Source organism: Cavia porcellus, unplaced genomic scaffold (assembly GCF_034190915.1).
Source record: "Cavia porcellus strain 051 isolate PalLab524CR breed Dunkin Hartley unplaced genomic scaffold, mCavPor4.1 scaffold_6, whole genome shotgun sequence".
In the NCBI taxonomy this organism is placed as follows: domain Eukaryota; kingdom Metazoa; phylum Chordata; class Mammalia; order Rodentia; family Caviidae; genus Cavia; species Cavia porcellus.
The window spans coordinates 26,822,939-26,838,318 of NW_026947489.1; the positions used below are offsets into that span (position 1 = coordinate 26,822,939).

Sequence of the window (15,380 nt, forward strand, 5' to 3'; positions counted from 1 at the left end):
GAGGTACTGTTGGAGGGTTGAAGGGAAATGGACCTGTAAAGAGCTGTCCTAGAACCACTGGTCCATGGCGACAACAGAGGAGGTGAGCTCCCCATTCCTCCCCTCCTCCCTGAGCTCTGAGTGTGAACCCAGAGTCACATCCGTCTGCACACCCTGATTGCCCTTCAGTATCAGTGTCTGGGACTCTCCTGGCCTCTCCCAGAGAAGCTGCCATAGCCCGTCCCCTGAGTTCTGACTCAGACCTAGACCTCTCCTCCTTTCAGCCCTCCCTTATGCCCTTTCAAGGTCCCACAGTCTCAAGATTGAACCACTTTGACCCATTCACCCAAATATAGGAGGAAACCCTTCACCCATGTTACCAGCTTGCTAGTGACTCTGAGACTTAGATTTTACCAGGCTGCTATAAGCAGCAACTCTGGCAATCATGTATTCTTGGGTCCTCTCAAGACTTCTCTACCAGACCCTTAAAATCCTTTGGACAAATTGACAGCTTTCCACTTCCTAAGAGGAGATTAGGAAAAAGTTTCAATGCTTTTTGAAAATCTCACTAAAGTACAAACTAGTCTTCTCTCCAGCAGTTGCCGAGGGAAGGTTTTTTGGTTTTGTTTTGTTGTTTTGTTGTTCAGCACCACCTGCCCTCTGCTGACAACGTATTGCTCACTCATTCCTCGAATTTCTATCTTTTTTTTTGTTGTTTATTTCTTTTAATCAATCAGCCTAAAGGCCCTGCTTGTCTTCTGATTCTCTGATACCTGTAAAGTCCCCTTCCCTGTACACAATGCGGAATGCTCAGATAGCCTCCTCCACCTTCGCAGGCACAGCCTGGATCCCTGGCCATTTCTGTGCAATTTCATCTCTTGCCTTTTGCTTCTCTGTGAAGTGGAGCCTCGGTGGGCCGTGTAATGTGAGAAGGACCTCTTAACCACACTGAGTGGCTATAATGAGTTGCCAGCCTCGTGGGAACTTAGATCAGAGGAAGCCAGAGAGCAGACTGTCAGCCCAGATTATCCATGTAGAGCTGACGGAAGAACTGGCTCTTAGTGGGTCCATTAGCTGCGTGACCCATGGTTCAGCCCAGAAGGTGAGCGCTGGGAACTGAGGGAGGCCAGGATGCTGTCTGCATGAGCTTGGCTGCTATTCTGCCATGGCAGGTGCCTGCCAAGACATTACATGAAGCAGAAGTAGCCAAGAAAGAGGGCAGCGTGGACCAACTCCGTTTGTCCATTGATGTCCCTATGTTGCAGGCACTGGTGACTGTGGTGAATAAGACAGTTTCCTGCCCTCGAGGAGCTTACATCGAGGGACTTGCAGCCACTTCCAGGCACTCAAACTCCAGATAATAGCAGTTTAGCTCTCTGTAGGTTGACAGTTACCTGCTTAGTGTAAAATCAACAAACATAATTAGTGAGTTTTATAAAGGACCATGGCAGAACAGAGACACAGATGTAGAGTGGTCTCATTGCTTTCTTCCTCCAAACATAAGTGCCATGGGGAAAATGTACTGCTGCTATGTTCTGCTTCTAGAAATCCGAGGGGAACAGGAACTATCCTACACATCAGTTGCAGTTAATTATCTAATGAAACTTAGACTTAAAACATCGCTGTGTGCCAGGGAATCCAAAGTGTTTTCTCTCACAAGGATTGGCAATCTATGTTAAAAACAGAAATATACACCAGCTATCTCTGCCTTGTCTCCATTTATGCAGTTTTTCTAAATATGTTCTAAAGTTGCTACTGATGGCCTTTATCCCACTTCTTTGCAAAAGAAAAACAAAGTTGGCACATAACAATGTCCACCACTCATTAACCCAACGTTTCCCTCCTCAAGCCAGGAGGGTCTCGGTCCCCACTACATGTCTGTGCAGTCATGTGTGCCTGCCGGCATACAGGATCCACCCCTCAGAGCTTTGGCACCCTGCTTCTGGAGACAGCATTTCCAGGAAAGCCCAGAAATGGCATCTGGAGCTGGAGCTGCTTCCCCTTCACAGCTGACTGCACAGGAAACTTATTTCAGAAAATCATACCACTCTTTACTCTCTGAATCTACTGCACAAGTTTTCATGTTGTCTTTACCCTAGGCTACAATCTGCTTAGTTATTTAAATTTTATAAAGCAAGTTATATTTGACACTCCTTCTCATAATGGTTTTCGTGTCCTGTGTTCTGTTGCAGCATTGGCTGGAGTTTACGAAGTCTGTGGTGAAGCAACTAAGATGTAAGTATCCTCTAGGAAGACTGAAGCTTCACCCCTACGGCGGGTGGGACGAAACCTCGCTGAGCATGAAGTCTTGGTCTACACATGTGATGCTCCATTATTCTAACTTGGCCCTGAGCCTGGGAGGATTTTATTCTGGTGATTGGGGGGCCTGGTTACCTCAGTCTCCCCTGATGAGTGTCACTTTTTCTCTGCAGCACAGCCTCCATTCACCATGTGCTTTCGTGTGAAATTTTACCCGGTGGACCCTGCTGCACTGAAAGAAGAAATCACCAGGTGAGGCTGAAACGTGCTGCCTCCAGGAGCAGCCAGAGGACGGGGAGAGGGGATTGTAACCTCTTCTATCCTCTGAGTCGGAAGTGTCTGTTTCAGCCAGGAACTCTTTCTAAATACAGCCCGCTCTCCTGTTTATCATGGCCGCGTGCTTCCTTTGCTCACCCCTCAGTGCAACAACAGGGGCAACGTGTGCCTTCTTCCTCCAGGTCTGCATGCTTCATCTCTAAGTGCTCACTCCGCAAGGGACCTGAAGTAACTAATTAATCAAAAACCACGATGGCTGCTGTGCACATTTTTAGAAAGGGCCGTGTTGCTGCTTATTTGGGGGCCTGAAAATAGGCTTCAGGGCCTAACGGAGGTACCTAAGAAATGGTGAGGAAATAGAGAAGAGTCTAAATCCAAATGGGCAAGTTCTGCTGGACTATTGGATCAGGCCTATGATAAATTCTAAATGGCAGGGCCCTGTGTGCTCTGTAGTGGGCAGGCAGCTGCGTGGCAAGAATCCTGTGTGCCCTCAAGGATGAGAAAGGGCCTCTGTGCCCACAGCCATCCTTCAGGGAAGGTCAGTGAACAGGAGCTTCAGGGCTTCCCCAGGGTTTTTACGTCTGAGCTGCATTCATACTGACAGTCTCACTTCGCAGATGTAGCAGCTTTCTACAACTGGATGCCTTATTTTGGCATAAGCAAAATCTTGACGTGATCCTGCAGTAGGCAGGGCTGTGAAGAGGTGATGCCAAGGAGGCCTTGAGGCAGCACTGACAACTCCAAGCCCCTCTCCAACCTCAGAGGTGACACAGATGGGAATGAGGCTATCGTGTGGACTGTTGGTCATCCTGTAAGCCTTTGAAATCTAGATCCTGAATCACTTGCTAAGGAAGTCCCAAAGAAAGTAGAGAAGAAAGAAAAAGGATAACAGAGTATGGGATTTTCAGCTGGGCGTGGTGGTGCACACCTGCAGTTCTAGCACTCGGGAGACTGAGGCAGGAGGATCATTGCAAGTTCAAGACCAGCCTGGGCTACAAAGTAAGCTCAAAGCCAGCCTGAACTGTATAAACAAGACCCTGTCTCAAAAAGACAAAAAAAAGAAAAGAAAAAAAAAGATTACGGAATTTTAATTTCCATTCTGAAGAGCATGATACTGGCTTTATAGCAGGTGAAAAGAACAAAAGTTTCTCTGAGGGAAACCAGGAAATGGACGAGGACAACAAACAGGGGTGAGCAGTGCACAGAAGCAGAACAGTAAAAAGGGGTTTTTCCACACGGGCTCCAGTGTCCGTGGAAGGGAATCTTCCTCCAGTGTCAGAGGATCAGAAGGGTTTTTGCTGCCGATGGTCAGGGCAGAGTGCACCCACCTACTCTGAAGCGCCAAGGACAGTGAATGTGTAGCTAGACCCAGTTTCATGGTCCTTTCTAGGCGAAGGACCATGAAAGTCAGGGAGGAGCCTTGGCGTTACCTTGTAGCAGGCAGGGACGGAGGAAACTCTTTGCTTTGGAAAACCCATCCGTAATAATGAATGGCTCTCTAGCTTCTGGCTGTTACAAACTGTGCCACCATAAATATAGGCATGTGTATATCACTATGGTATGATGCTTTTAATTCTTTCGGGAAGATACTGAGAAGGAGAATAGCTGGGTTGAACGGAACCTCTAGTTTTAGTTTTTTCCACACTGATTTCCACAGTGGTTGCACCAGTCTCCACACCCACCAACAACGGAAAAGTATTCCCTTTTCCAACAGCCTCACTAACATTTGTTATTGGTTGATTTTTTTAATGATAGCCATTCTTTCTGGAGTGAGATGAGATCTCAGTGTTTTAATTTGCATCTCTCAAATGACCAGTGATGTTGACATTTTTTCATATATTTATTTGCCATTTCTGCTTCTTCATCTGAGTAGTGTCTATTCAATTCAAAGCCTATTTTTGGATTAGGTCTTTAAATTTTGGGAGTCTGATTTTTTTGAGTTCTTTATATGTTCTAGATATTAGTTCTTTGTCTGATGAACAGCTGCAAAAAAAATGTGTTCCCACACCGTGGGTCTTCTTTGCACACTGTTAGTAGTTTCTTTTGCTATGCAAAAGCTTTTAAATAAAATGAGATTCCAGTTGTTGATTTTTTATATTTTCTGTGTTCATAATTTAATTCATAAAGCCTTTGCCTATTCCTATGTCTTCCAGAGTTCTGCCTTTTCTATCTTCCAGCAGATTTAGTGTTTCTGTTTTAATATTTCAGTCTTTGATCCATTTTTATTTTAGATTAGTGCATTGAGAAAGATATGGGTCTAGTTTTAATCTTTGGCATGTGGAAAGTAAGCTTTTGCAGCACTGTTTATTAAAGAGACTTACTTTCTTCCAGTGAAGATGTTTGGCTCCTTTGTCAAAGATAAAGTGGCTGAGTATGTGCACAGTTGTTTCTTTGTCTTCTAATCTGTTCCGTTGATCCTCGGGTCTGTTTTTTGCCAGTACCATGCTGTTTTGTTTTGTTTTTTTTTAACCACAGTAGCTTGGTAATATAATTTCAAATTAGAGATTGTGATGCCTCTTGCCTTGCCATATTTTTTGTTTTATTTTGTTTTGCTTTTGTCTTTTTGAGACAGGGTCTCACTATGCAGTTCAGGCTTAAATTGTGAAGTTTTGTTGTTGTTGTTGTTGCTTTTGGTTTTTTGGTACCAGAAATTGAACTCATAACCTTGTGCTTGCCAGGCAAGCACTGTGCTGCTGAGCTACATCCCTAGCCGTGCCTTGCCTTTTTGTCCAGCATTGCCTTTACTCTTCTAGGTCTCTTCTGGTTCCAAGTGAATTTTAGAATTTTCTTTACATCTGCGAGATATTCCATATGGTATTTGGATTGGGATCACATTAAATTTGTATAACAATTTTGGAAGTATAGCCATTTTCATTGTATTGGTGCTTCCTACCCAAGAATAAGGAATATCTTTCCATTTTTTATATCCTCTTTGATCGGCCTTTTTTTTTTTGGAGACAGGATCTCACATGTAGTTCAGGCTGGCTTTGAACTCAGTATGTGGCCCAGGTTGGCCTTATACTCACAGCAACCCTCCTGCCTCAACCTCCTGAGTGTTCTCCTTTTTCAGAGTACTATAGTTTTCAATGCAAAGGTTTTTTACTTCCTTCATTAAACTGATTCCTTAATATTTTTTTTTGCATGCTATTGTGAAAGATGCAATTTCTCTAATTTCTCTCTCAGTGAGTTTGTTGTTTGTGTACAGGATTACTATTGATTTTCAAGTGTTGACTTTGTATCCAGGTATGTGATGAATTTGGTTATTAAATCTAGAAGTCTTTGGGGATCTTCTACATATAGTATCATGTTATCTACAAATAATGATCATTTAACTTCTTCCTTTCCTATCCTTATTCCTTTTATTTCTTTCTCTTGTCTAATTGCTTTGGATTATGTTTCCAGAACTATATTGAATAAGAGTGGTGATAGAAGACATCCTTTTCTTTTTCCTGATTTTAGAGTGAAAGCTTTCAATTTTTGTCCATTTAGTAAAGGCTGGCTGTCAGTTTGTTATAGATGCCTTTTATCAATAAAGACCATCTATTCCAATTTTCTGTCAGATTTTTATCATGAATGGGTGTTGGAGCTCGTCACATACTTTTTCTGCATCTATTAAGATAATCATATGATTTTTCTCCTTGGCTCTGTTAATATATTAGGGCTGGGGATTTAGCTCAGTGGCATAAGCACCTGTCTAGCAAGTGCGAGGTCATGAATTCCATCCCTCGTACTGCAAAAAAAAAAAAAAAAAAAATACATTTATTGATTTGCATATGTTGAACCACCCCCTGCATCCCTGGGATTAATCTCTTGTCATGGTGTATAATCTTCTTGATGATTTGCTGCCTTCTGTTTGCCAGTGTCTTATTGAGGATTTTTGCATCTACATACATTAAAGAGACTGACTTAGTTCTCTTTTGTTTGGATCCTTCTTTGGTTTTGGTGTCAGGGTAATGCTTGCTTTCAGGGATGACTTTGAGAGTATCATTTCCCTCTCTATTTCATGAAAGAGCTTGAGGAGTAGTAGGAGTAGATCTTCTCTAAATTTCTTATAGAATTCAGCATCCTAGGCTTTTCTTTGTTGGTAGATTTTCAATTACATCTTCAATTTCACTGACTGATATTAGTTTACGTAGAACTTTTATATCTTCTTGATTCAGCTTTGGTAAGTCATATCCATCTATCCATTTCTTCTGTGTTTTTCATCTTAGTCGAATACAGGTTCTTGAAGTAGATATTGATGATCTGGATTTCTGCAGAATCTTTGTGATTTCACCATTTTTATTCCTAATTGTGTGGATTTGAATCTTTTATTTCCTTTTTTGATAAGGTTTGGTAAATTTGTCAGTTTTATTTAATCTTTCAAAAAACCAACTCTTTCATCTATTGATTCTTTGTATTATTTTCTTAGTCTCCAGTGCATTAATTTCTGCTCTTACCTGTATTATTTCCTCTCTCTTGTGAGCTTTGGGTTTGACTTGCTCTTTTTTTTCTAGAAGCTTGGAAGTTCAACATTAATTTGTTTATTTGAACTCATTGTTTTTCTATGTGACTGTAAATCACCCTTATAGGACTGCTTTCATTATTTCCCATGTTACAGTATACTGTATTGGCATAATTATTTAATTGTAGAAATGTCTAATTTCTTCTTTAATTTCACCTGTGACTTTAATTGTACTGGATGTCCAGGAGGTTGCTATTTAATTTCTGTGTGTTTATGAAGTTTTATGGTTTCTTTTGCCATTAATCCCCAATTTCATTGCACTGTGGTCTGATACTAAGGCATGGGATAATTTCAGTTCTTTTGAATTCACTTAAGCATGTTTTATGAGTTAGTATTGTGGTCTGTTTTGAGCGTATTCCATGTGCAGCAGAGAAGAATATGTATTCTGATGCTGTGAAATGGAACACTCTGTAGATATCTACTAAGTCCATTTGTTCAAAAGTTTGGTTCAGTTCTGATGATTATTTGTTGATTTTTTTTCTCTAGTTGATCTATTTGTGATAGTTGGATATTGAGGTCCCTCATTACAACTGTATTAGTGTGTATTTGATTTTTCATGTTCACTAATATTTTTCATGTAGTTGTGTTCACTGGTATTTGGCTTATATATTTATGATTGTTAGTCCTTCCTTTTGGATTGTTCCCTTTACAAAGATGTAGTGACCTCTCTTAATCGTATTTTACTTGAAATCTACTTTGTCTGCAAATGTAGTAACTACCTCTACTTTCCCAGGTTCCTGTCACATGGACAATTGTTTTCCATCTTTTGATTTTTAGTCTGTGAATTTCTTTTTTAATTAAAATGCGTTTCTTGTGTACAACATATAGTTGGATCTTGCTTCTTGATCCATTCATCTGATCTGTTTCTCTTGACTGGTGAATTGAGACCATTAACATTGCAACTGCTATGTATTGACTCTCCTTGTCAGTTGTTTTCCTGTTGTTGCTTCCCTTTTTCCCTCTTTTGTTTAATTACTTGTCTTGCCTAGTTGTCACCTTCTTAGCTGAGGTCTCTCTCTTTTCACTCTTCCAGTGAACTTCAGTTCTCACTTCAAATACTTCCTGGGCCCCAGGGACCCATTTCCCTCTTCCTTCTCTTCTTCTGTGTTTGTAACTTACACAGAGTTTTGCCTCCTGGACTCTCCCACTTAGGACTCCCAGTGTTTGCCTCAGCTTGAACCCCTCCTCATATTAAAAGTGCTGATGCCAGGGCAATCACAGAAGTTTGTACTTGTGTCTGCACATCAGAACAAGCTTAACACATTTTTTGTTGAGGGTTAGGTGTGCCACCTCCTGCCACCAACCATCAGGATTGCTCAGTTTCCACCTCACCAAACCAACAAACAGTGGGAGTATAAAGGGGTTGACCTAACTCACTTTCCCAATCTGTCAGTGACTGCAATACCAACATTTGGCTTTGTAATATGACTGAGGGGTAAAAATACATGGCTATCTTGGTCTTTAGGAGGAAAACCTCCTCAATTTTCTAAGTCAGATATCACTGTATTATGTCAATGCTCAGATCCTCTTGCCCAAGAAGCAGCACAGATCTTGATGTTCAGGTCCAACTGTATTACTCTTAGCTACGGGATTTGTGCATAAGATATTTAACCTCTCTCATACCTCACTTATAAAATATGGATAGTCATATCTACGTCTTAGATTTGATCCTAGAATTAACCACTGCACTAGATTTTGCACTCTTTTCCCCCCCACCTCTCAGTTTTTTATTTTGGGGGTGGAGGTGGGATTGTGAGAGAGGGTCTTGCTATAGCAGTAAGGTAGTTTAGGATGACCTTGAACTCATTGTGTAGCCCAGGCTGGTCTCAAACTCATAAATCTTCCTCTCTCAGTCTCCCAAATACTGGGATTATAGGCTGTATCACCACACCCAGCTAGGTCTTATTGAGCTTTGCACTGACCAAAGGCTCTATGCGTTTGCTGCCACATAGATTACATGGTCCAGTAAGCACAGCCAGGGATCAGAACCAGACTCTTACCGAGTCAGCACAGGTGAAATTTATTGGCAAGCAGGTGAGCTCTCTTCATCTGCATGCATTTTTGCTGTCATTCCACTGCAATCTTCACCTCAGCAACCTTCTATGGAGCACAGTGTCCCAGCCTGGACAGTGGTGTGAGCCTCAGGGTGCCTGGGCCTTGTTTCTAGTTTCATGCCTCCTACTCCCTGGAGCATCCTGTGAGATCATGGGATTAGCTATGTCCTCCTCATGCACAGCTTTACTGACACTAAGAGACTAGGTACCTGCGCCAGCCTCATTTGATACCCATAATTCATTCCTGGCTCAGAGCCCTTTATCCCACCTTGTTGCCAAACTAATTTAGCTGTCAGGTGTGTTTCTCCCTGGTGATACTGGTCTTAAATTTCACCTCTATCTTTTCCCTATAACACTAAGCTGACAGAAGAGGATGAATGAAGTGGGAATAAAGAATTGTGCTTCAATTTATCTCTTGGATTCTTCTCAGAGGATAAATTTAGTTTCCAAGTCCTAATTAATTTCTTTTGTCATTTTAAAGGTAATAAATAGATTCTCTTATCTACTCTGGAGACAAGGCCAAGAAAATGGTGGGGGGGTTGGCACTGAGTTTAGCTTTTAACAATGATTACAGGTACATGAACTGTTTGAAAGGACCAAGTGAAAGTAAGAAATTGAGCTGAAGTGGAGCCCTCCTTATGAGAAAGCCAAGTGTCTGACATAGTAAGCACTCAAAAGAGTTACGAGTGTGTCATTCATTAACAAATAGCGTCATTAGGTCATTTGGTATTTCAGTGAACTTCACCTGGGCCTACATTAGGCAAAGATGAACTGGCAAACTTTTCTTGTGAAGGGCCAGATGGTAAGTATTGTAGGCGGGGGCCACACAGTCTCTATAGAGCTATTCAGTTCTGTCATGGTGCAAAAGCAGCCCTAGATAATACATAAATGAGTGAACAAGGCAGTGTTCCAAGGAAACAAGGAAAACCTTGTTTCATTGGAAAGCATGACAGTGAACCAACATTTGCCAACCCTCAAGCTAAGAAAACAGAAAGACCTAGGTTCAAACTCCAGATCATTCTCTGGCTGTGTGATAGAGCAAGCAGCAATGTCTGTCGCTAAGCACTTAGTTTCCTCCTCTGTGTAACAGGGATAAAAATGGCATAGAGTTGGAAGGATTAAATGACAGATTTCAAAAATAAATAAGTGACAGATTTCATGTGAAGTAGTTGTAATGGGCCACAGAGAATAAACTCAATAAATGTAAGCCATCATCATCATTTTGATTTATTATTTTGTCATTTCGTCCCTCACCACCACCAAACGTTAGCTCCACAAGAGTAGGCACTATGATATATTATTCTCAGCATTAGTGATAGTGCCTCGCACACACAGTAAATGTCGAACAGGATGGAGGACAGATGAGGTGATGGGTGGGTAAATGGGGGAGGGGATAAGCACAGGATGTTTAGGCTTTCTAGAAGAATATCAAATGTAAATAAAATATGGTTTCTGACTCTAAAAGAGCTTACAGTCTCATCTGGGGGAGAAAGACACATTAAACATAATGACAAGAAATGGACAGTCAGAAGTGGAGGAAGCCAGTGGTGAGGAATCTATTGGAGGAAAAATGGAAGCAAAGGATCTTCTGCAAAAAAATTCTCCAGAAGCCTGCAATGCATTCCACAGCACAGACCCTTCTATTCTAGAAACACCTGTGGCTTCAGCCCCACCACCTGATACTCGAAAGCACCATGGCAAAGCCAGTATTCACAGAAGTAGGTGGACATGATACAGGAGAGCTCAGGTTTTCCTTGGCTGTCTTTCTACCTCTCATGCATTCTGACCTATTTCATACTCACATGCATTTAGGACAATACGAGCTATAAAATAAAAACAGTAGCCAGTTATGGTGGTACATGCCTGGAATCTGAGCACCCTGGAAAACTGAGACAAAAAGACCCCACTGCAAGCCCAGCCTGGCCAACTTAGCGACTTACCAAGACCCTGTCTCCAAGTTAAAAAAAAAAAAAAAAATGACTCAGGATATAGCTCAGTGCAGAGGTCCTGGGTTCAATCCACAGTACTGAAAAATTTAAAAATAAATTTTTTTTAAAAAGGAAATACTGGGCATGTTGGTGAATACATATAATCCCAGCATAAGAGGATCACTGTGAGCTAGAGGCCAGCCTGCACTACGTAATGAAATCTTGTCTCAAAAAGACAATCGTCAGTCAATCAGATGAAGCAAAGCCTCTTGGGGGCCGAGGAAGGCAAAGAAAGCTTAAAAGAAAAGGAAAGAGTTTCGCTAAAAGCAAGTTTGTTATGTTAAGTCTGATCTCTCCTTTGGGCCTATAAACATTTCCCTCTGATGATGAATAAGTTCTGCCTTGTTTAGGAGCTCTCTCTAATTTGACAGTGGACTGAATTACCACAGGCTGGAAAGCACAGAGGCCTGAACTCTGCTGTGTGACTTCAGTCTCCTCAGCTGTCAGTGAGGGAATTAGGCTCTGTGAGTCCTGTTCTCAGCCAGCACACACATCCCTCATGGGGCAGTACACAGTGCCCCTGATGCTGGAGCCCGGTGGCCAGATACTCTTCCTGAGGTTTGAGGGGGGTGAGATGCCAGGATCTTGGGAATGGGTCTAAGCATGAGAGGTGAGTCATAATGGGCAGTAGCCTCATGACCAGCAGCTCCAAGTCATTGGTAATCTCCTTACTAAACAAAACAGAAAACTCAGTGGAGGGCACCCTGGCAGAAAGCAGAGAGCCTGAGACCCTTGAAGCTGTGGCAGATCCTTCTCTGAGCTCATTCTTTCTTGTCCTCTAGACTGTGGTGTGTTTCTTCACACTTGCCCTCCTGCCCTTTCCCTCTCCATTTGCTGTGCCTTGCTTAAGAATGCCATGTGGCCTGCCCTTGGATTCCCTGTAGCTCTCCTATCCCCAGAAGTCCCAAGGAACCCTCCCAACCCCAGTGAAGATCTTTGTTTCCTTTCCAGCTCCCCTGAAGCTACTGCCACCACCACCCCTCTACCCCCCCACCCCCGCCAAGGGCACCCGTGAGGACAGTAGTTCTCCCAGAGAGGCGCGTTCCCTTGAAGTGTGGGTATGAGCAGCTCTCCAGGAGCACCCCTGCTCTTGACTCTGACACGCTCCCCCAGGGCCAGGTCCTCCTCTGTGCCACAGAGATCATCCCTGAATTTTGGACACCGAAGTTGAATGCCCTGGGGAAAGTGTGCATGACTCCAAGCGCCAGAGTGCCCGGGAAGGGCCCAGGTTTGTGTCCACGTCCTGCCAAAGCCTGAGGAAGGTAGTGGGAGTTGGGACAGTAAGAGGCAGAGAAGTGCGCACTCAGTTTCTCTCCCACGCACGGGGTGGCATTTCCCTGTGGGAAGCAAAGTGAAGACAAGCTACATTTGCTAGATCATCTTAATTATTCACTCTGCATGACATCTTTTTCCTCCAGTTTTCTTGGCAAGCCCTGGGCCAGAGCGGGTTTGGTGGGAGGGCAGGGAAGCGTTCTGAACTTCCGCACTACCATCCTCACCTTCCCTTTAGACTGCCGTGGTCAGAAGGGTGCTTTTGAACCCTCTTTCTTGGGCAGTGCTGCTGGAACTTTTATCTGTATACAGATCCCCTGGGGAGCCTGTGAACGAGCACAGGTGTAGATGGCCTAGTAGTCTGTCTCTCTAGAAAGCTCCCGGGAAATACCCCAGAGAGTGGGCCACACTTGGAGCACAGGCCTGGGGAACGGAGGGGCTGGACTGCTCCCTCCTTCTGCTTGTGAATTGCTCAGCGATCTAAGGCAAAGCTCTTAGCATCTCCTACTAGCTTTTCCTCTGCTCCTGGCTGCCGGGCGGGCCATTGAGTGTCATTTCTCTGGGTGTTTTACATAATTGAGTGCGCAAGGATCCTGTTTTGTTCTTCAGCATAAAAATAGAAGCAGGCGGGACATGGTGACACATGGCTATAATCACAGAACTCAGGAGGCTGAGGCAGGAAGATATGGGTTCAAGGCCAGCCTGAGTTACGTAGTGAGACTCTGGCTCAAAAAGTCAAAAATAGAGAGGAAAAGGAAAAGTTTTTTAAAAATAAGAAAAGAAGAAAAAAATGGAAGCAAAGGTTTTGAAGAGAAGAGAGGCTGAAGAGAAAAGAAAGGAATGGGAGGAAAAAAGAAACAAGTTTTGTGATGTTGTGATCGCTCTGCATACCTAGTGTACCAATGAAAATCGTTTTCTTTGAAAAAAGTCAAAACCTAAAAAAAAAGCTTAAAACATTAAAAACAAAAGCCAGGGAAATCTCCAGCTGCCTGAGAGGGGTCTGATTTCTTTTCGTCCAGACCAGTGGAACTTAAGGGAATTCTGCTGTACCTTCTCAGGGGATGCTGCAGTCATCAATGGTTGTCTAACACAGCGCCACAAAACATAGCTTCAAGCAACAAGTACTTATTCCCTCCGAGTTTCATTTATTTATTTGTTCATTCATTTGTGTGTTTTCTTCAATTTTTACTTTTTATCAGTACATGTTTGCAGTACATAGCGATTCCACTCCTCATGGAGAGTTGGTACATGTCCCCAACGCATCTCCATTTTTTCTCTCCCCTTTCCCTCCCACATCTCTTGGTCCCATTCTCATTTATAAAAGATCCATCTCCTTATTTCCTAATATCTTTTATTTTGTTCTTTATTTATATTTTGCATTTAGAGAAACCATGTGATCTTTAAGCTTGTATGTCTGATTCCACTTAACATTATGGGCTCAGCATGCATCCATTTTCCTACAAATGACTCAATTTATCCTTTTTATGGCACAATAGTTCTCCATTGTATATAAATACCACATTTTCTTTATCCATTCCTCTATCAATGGTCATATAGGTCACTTCCAAGCTTTAGCTCTTATAAATTGTGCTGCTATAAACATGGGTGTGCATAGATGTCTTTTATTCTGGAAGATATCTAGAAAGGGAATAGCTGAGTCAAACAGAATTTCCAGTTTTAAATTTTTTAAGACTCTCCATTCTGATTTCTTTAGTGATTATACTAGTTGACATTCCTGTTGACATAGAAGCTCTTCCTCCCCAGCCTCACCACCATTTGTTATTAGTTGACTTCTTGATGGCAGCTATTCTTTCTGGAGTATCTTAGTGTTGTTTTAATTTGCATTTCTCTACTGGCAAGAGATGCTGAACATTTTTGTCACATATTTATTGCACACTGGTACTTATTCTGCAAAGTATTTATTTCAGTTGCCCATTTTTTGATTCTGTTATTTAGGAAGTGTCTGGGTTTTTTGTGTTTTGTTTTACTTTATACATGTTGGATGTTAGTTTTCTGTCTAGCTGGGGGCGGGGGGAATGTTCCTTTCTGTAGGTTGTTTCTTCACTCTGTTGATTATTTCCCCTGTGCAAAAGCTTTTTAACTTGTTACAATCTTATTTGTTGATCCTTGATGTTATTGGGGTTCTGTTCTGAAAGTTCTTGCCTATGCCTGTGTCTCCAAGAGTTTTACCCATTTTATTTCCCAGCAGGTTGTTTCTGTTTTAGCATTTAGTTTTTTGATCCATTTGATTTTCATTTAGTACATGGTAAGATACATAGGTTTAGATTCACTCTTCTGCATGTGGAGAGCCAGTTCTCCCGGCACCATTCATTAACGAGGCTGTCTGTCCTCCAGTGCATGTTTTGACTCCGCCAGCGATCAGACAGCTAACTGTGCCTGGGTTTTTCTACATTCTCTTTTCTGTCCAGTGACCCACTTGTCTGTTTTGTGCCAGTACCATGCTGTTTTTGTCACTGTTGCTTCGTATTATAACTTGAAATTCAGGATGTGATTCCTGCTTTGCTCTTGTTACACAGGATTGCTTTTGAAATTCTGGGTCTCTTCTAGTTCCATATAAATTTTAGGATTGTTTCCTCTAGTTCTTTGAGGGACGTTGTTAGTATTTCGATTGGCATTGTGTTGAATCTGTATGACAGTTCTAGAAATGTGGCCATTTTGACTCTTGGTTCTGCCTGGCGAGGAACGGGATATCTTTCTCTTTTTTTTTTTTTTTTTTTTTTTTTTGCTGTCCTTGTGCTGTAGTTTTCATTGTAGAAGTGTTTCATTTCCTTGGTTAGGTTAATTCCTAAGTGACTTTTGGGGATGCTGTTGCAAATGGTACTGCTTTCCTAATTATTCTGTATGTCAGAGTTCATGTGGTTGGGAAGTTAAGAGCAGCTTGGCTGAGCGATTTGGCTGGGGCTGCAGTCATTGCAAGGGTTGACTGGGGTGGAGGATTCACTTCTGATATGGTGCACTTGCATGGCTGTTGGCAAAAGACTGTAGTTCCTTGCTGGCTCTTGGCAAAAGGCATCTATTCTTCACCAC

General features: G+C 42.3%; 1 protein-coding gene across 11 annotated transcripts in view; it reads left to right on the forward strand.

The window, feature by feature from the left end:
• The window catches only part of Frmd5 (FERM domain containing 5), a 332,781-nt gene that overhangs the window by 287,520 nt on the left and 29,881 nt on the right, over positions 1 to 15,380 (forward strand). For all 11 annotated transcript variants that reach the window (XM_063250145.1, XM_063250144.1, XM_063250150.1 and 8 more), the window contains 2 exons: positions 2,172 to 2,214; positions 2,412 to 2,490. In XM_063250145.1, coding sequence (XP_063106215.1) covers positions 2,172 to 2,214; positions 2,412 to 2,490 — 122 coding nt within the window. The remainder of the gene's footprint in view (positions 1 to 2,171; positions 2,215 to 2,411; positions 2,491 to 15,380) is intronic.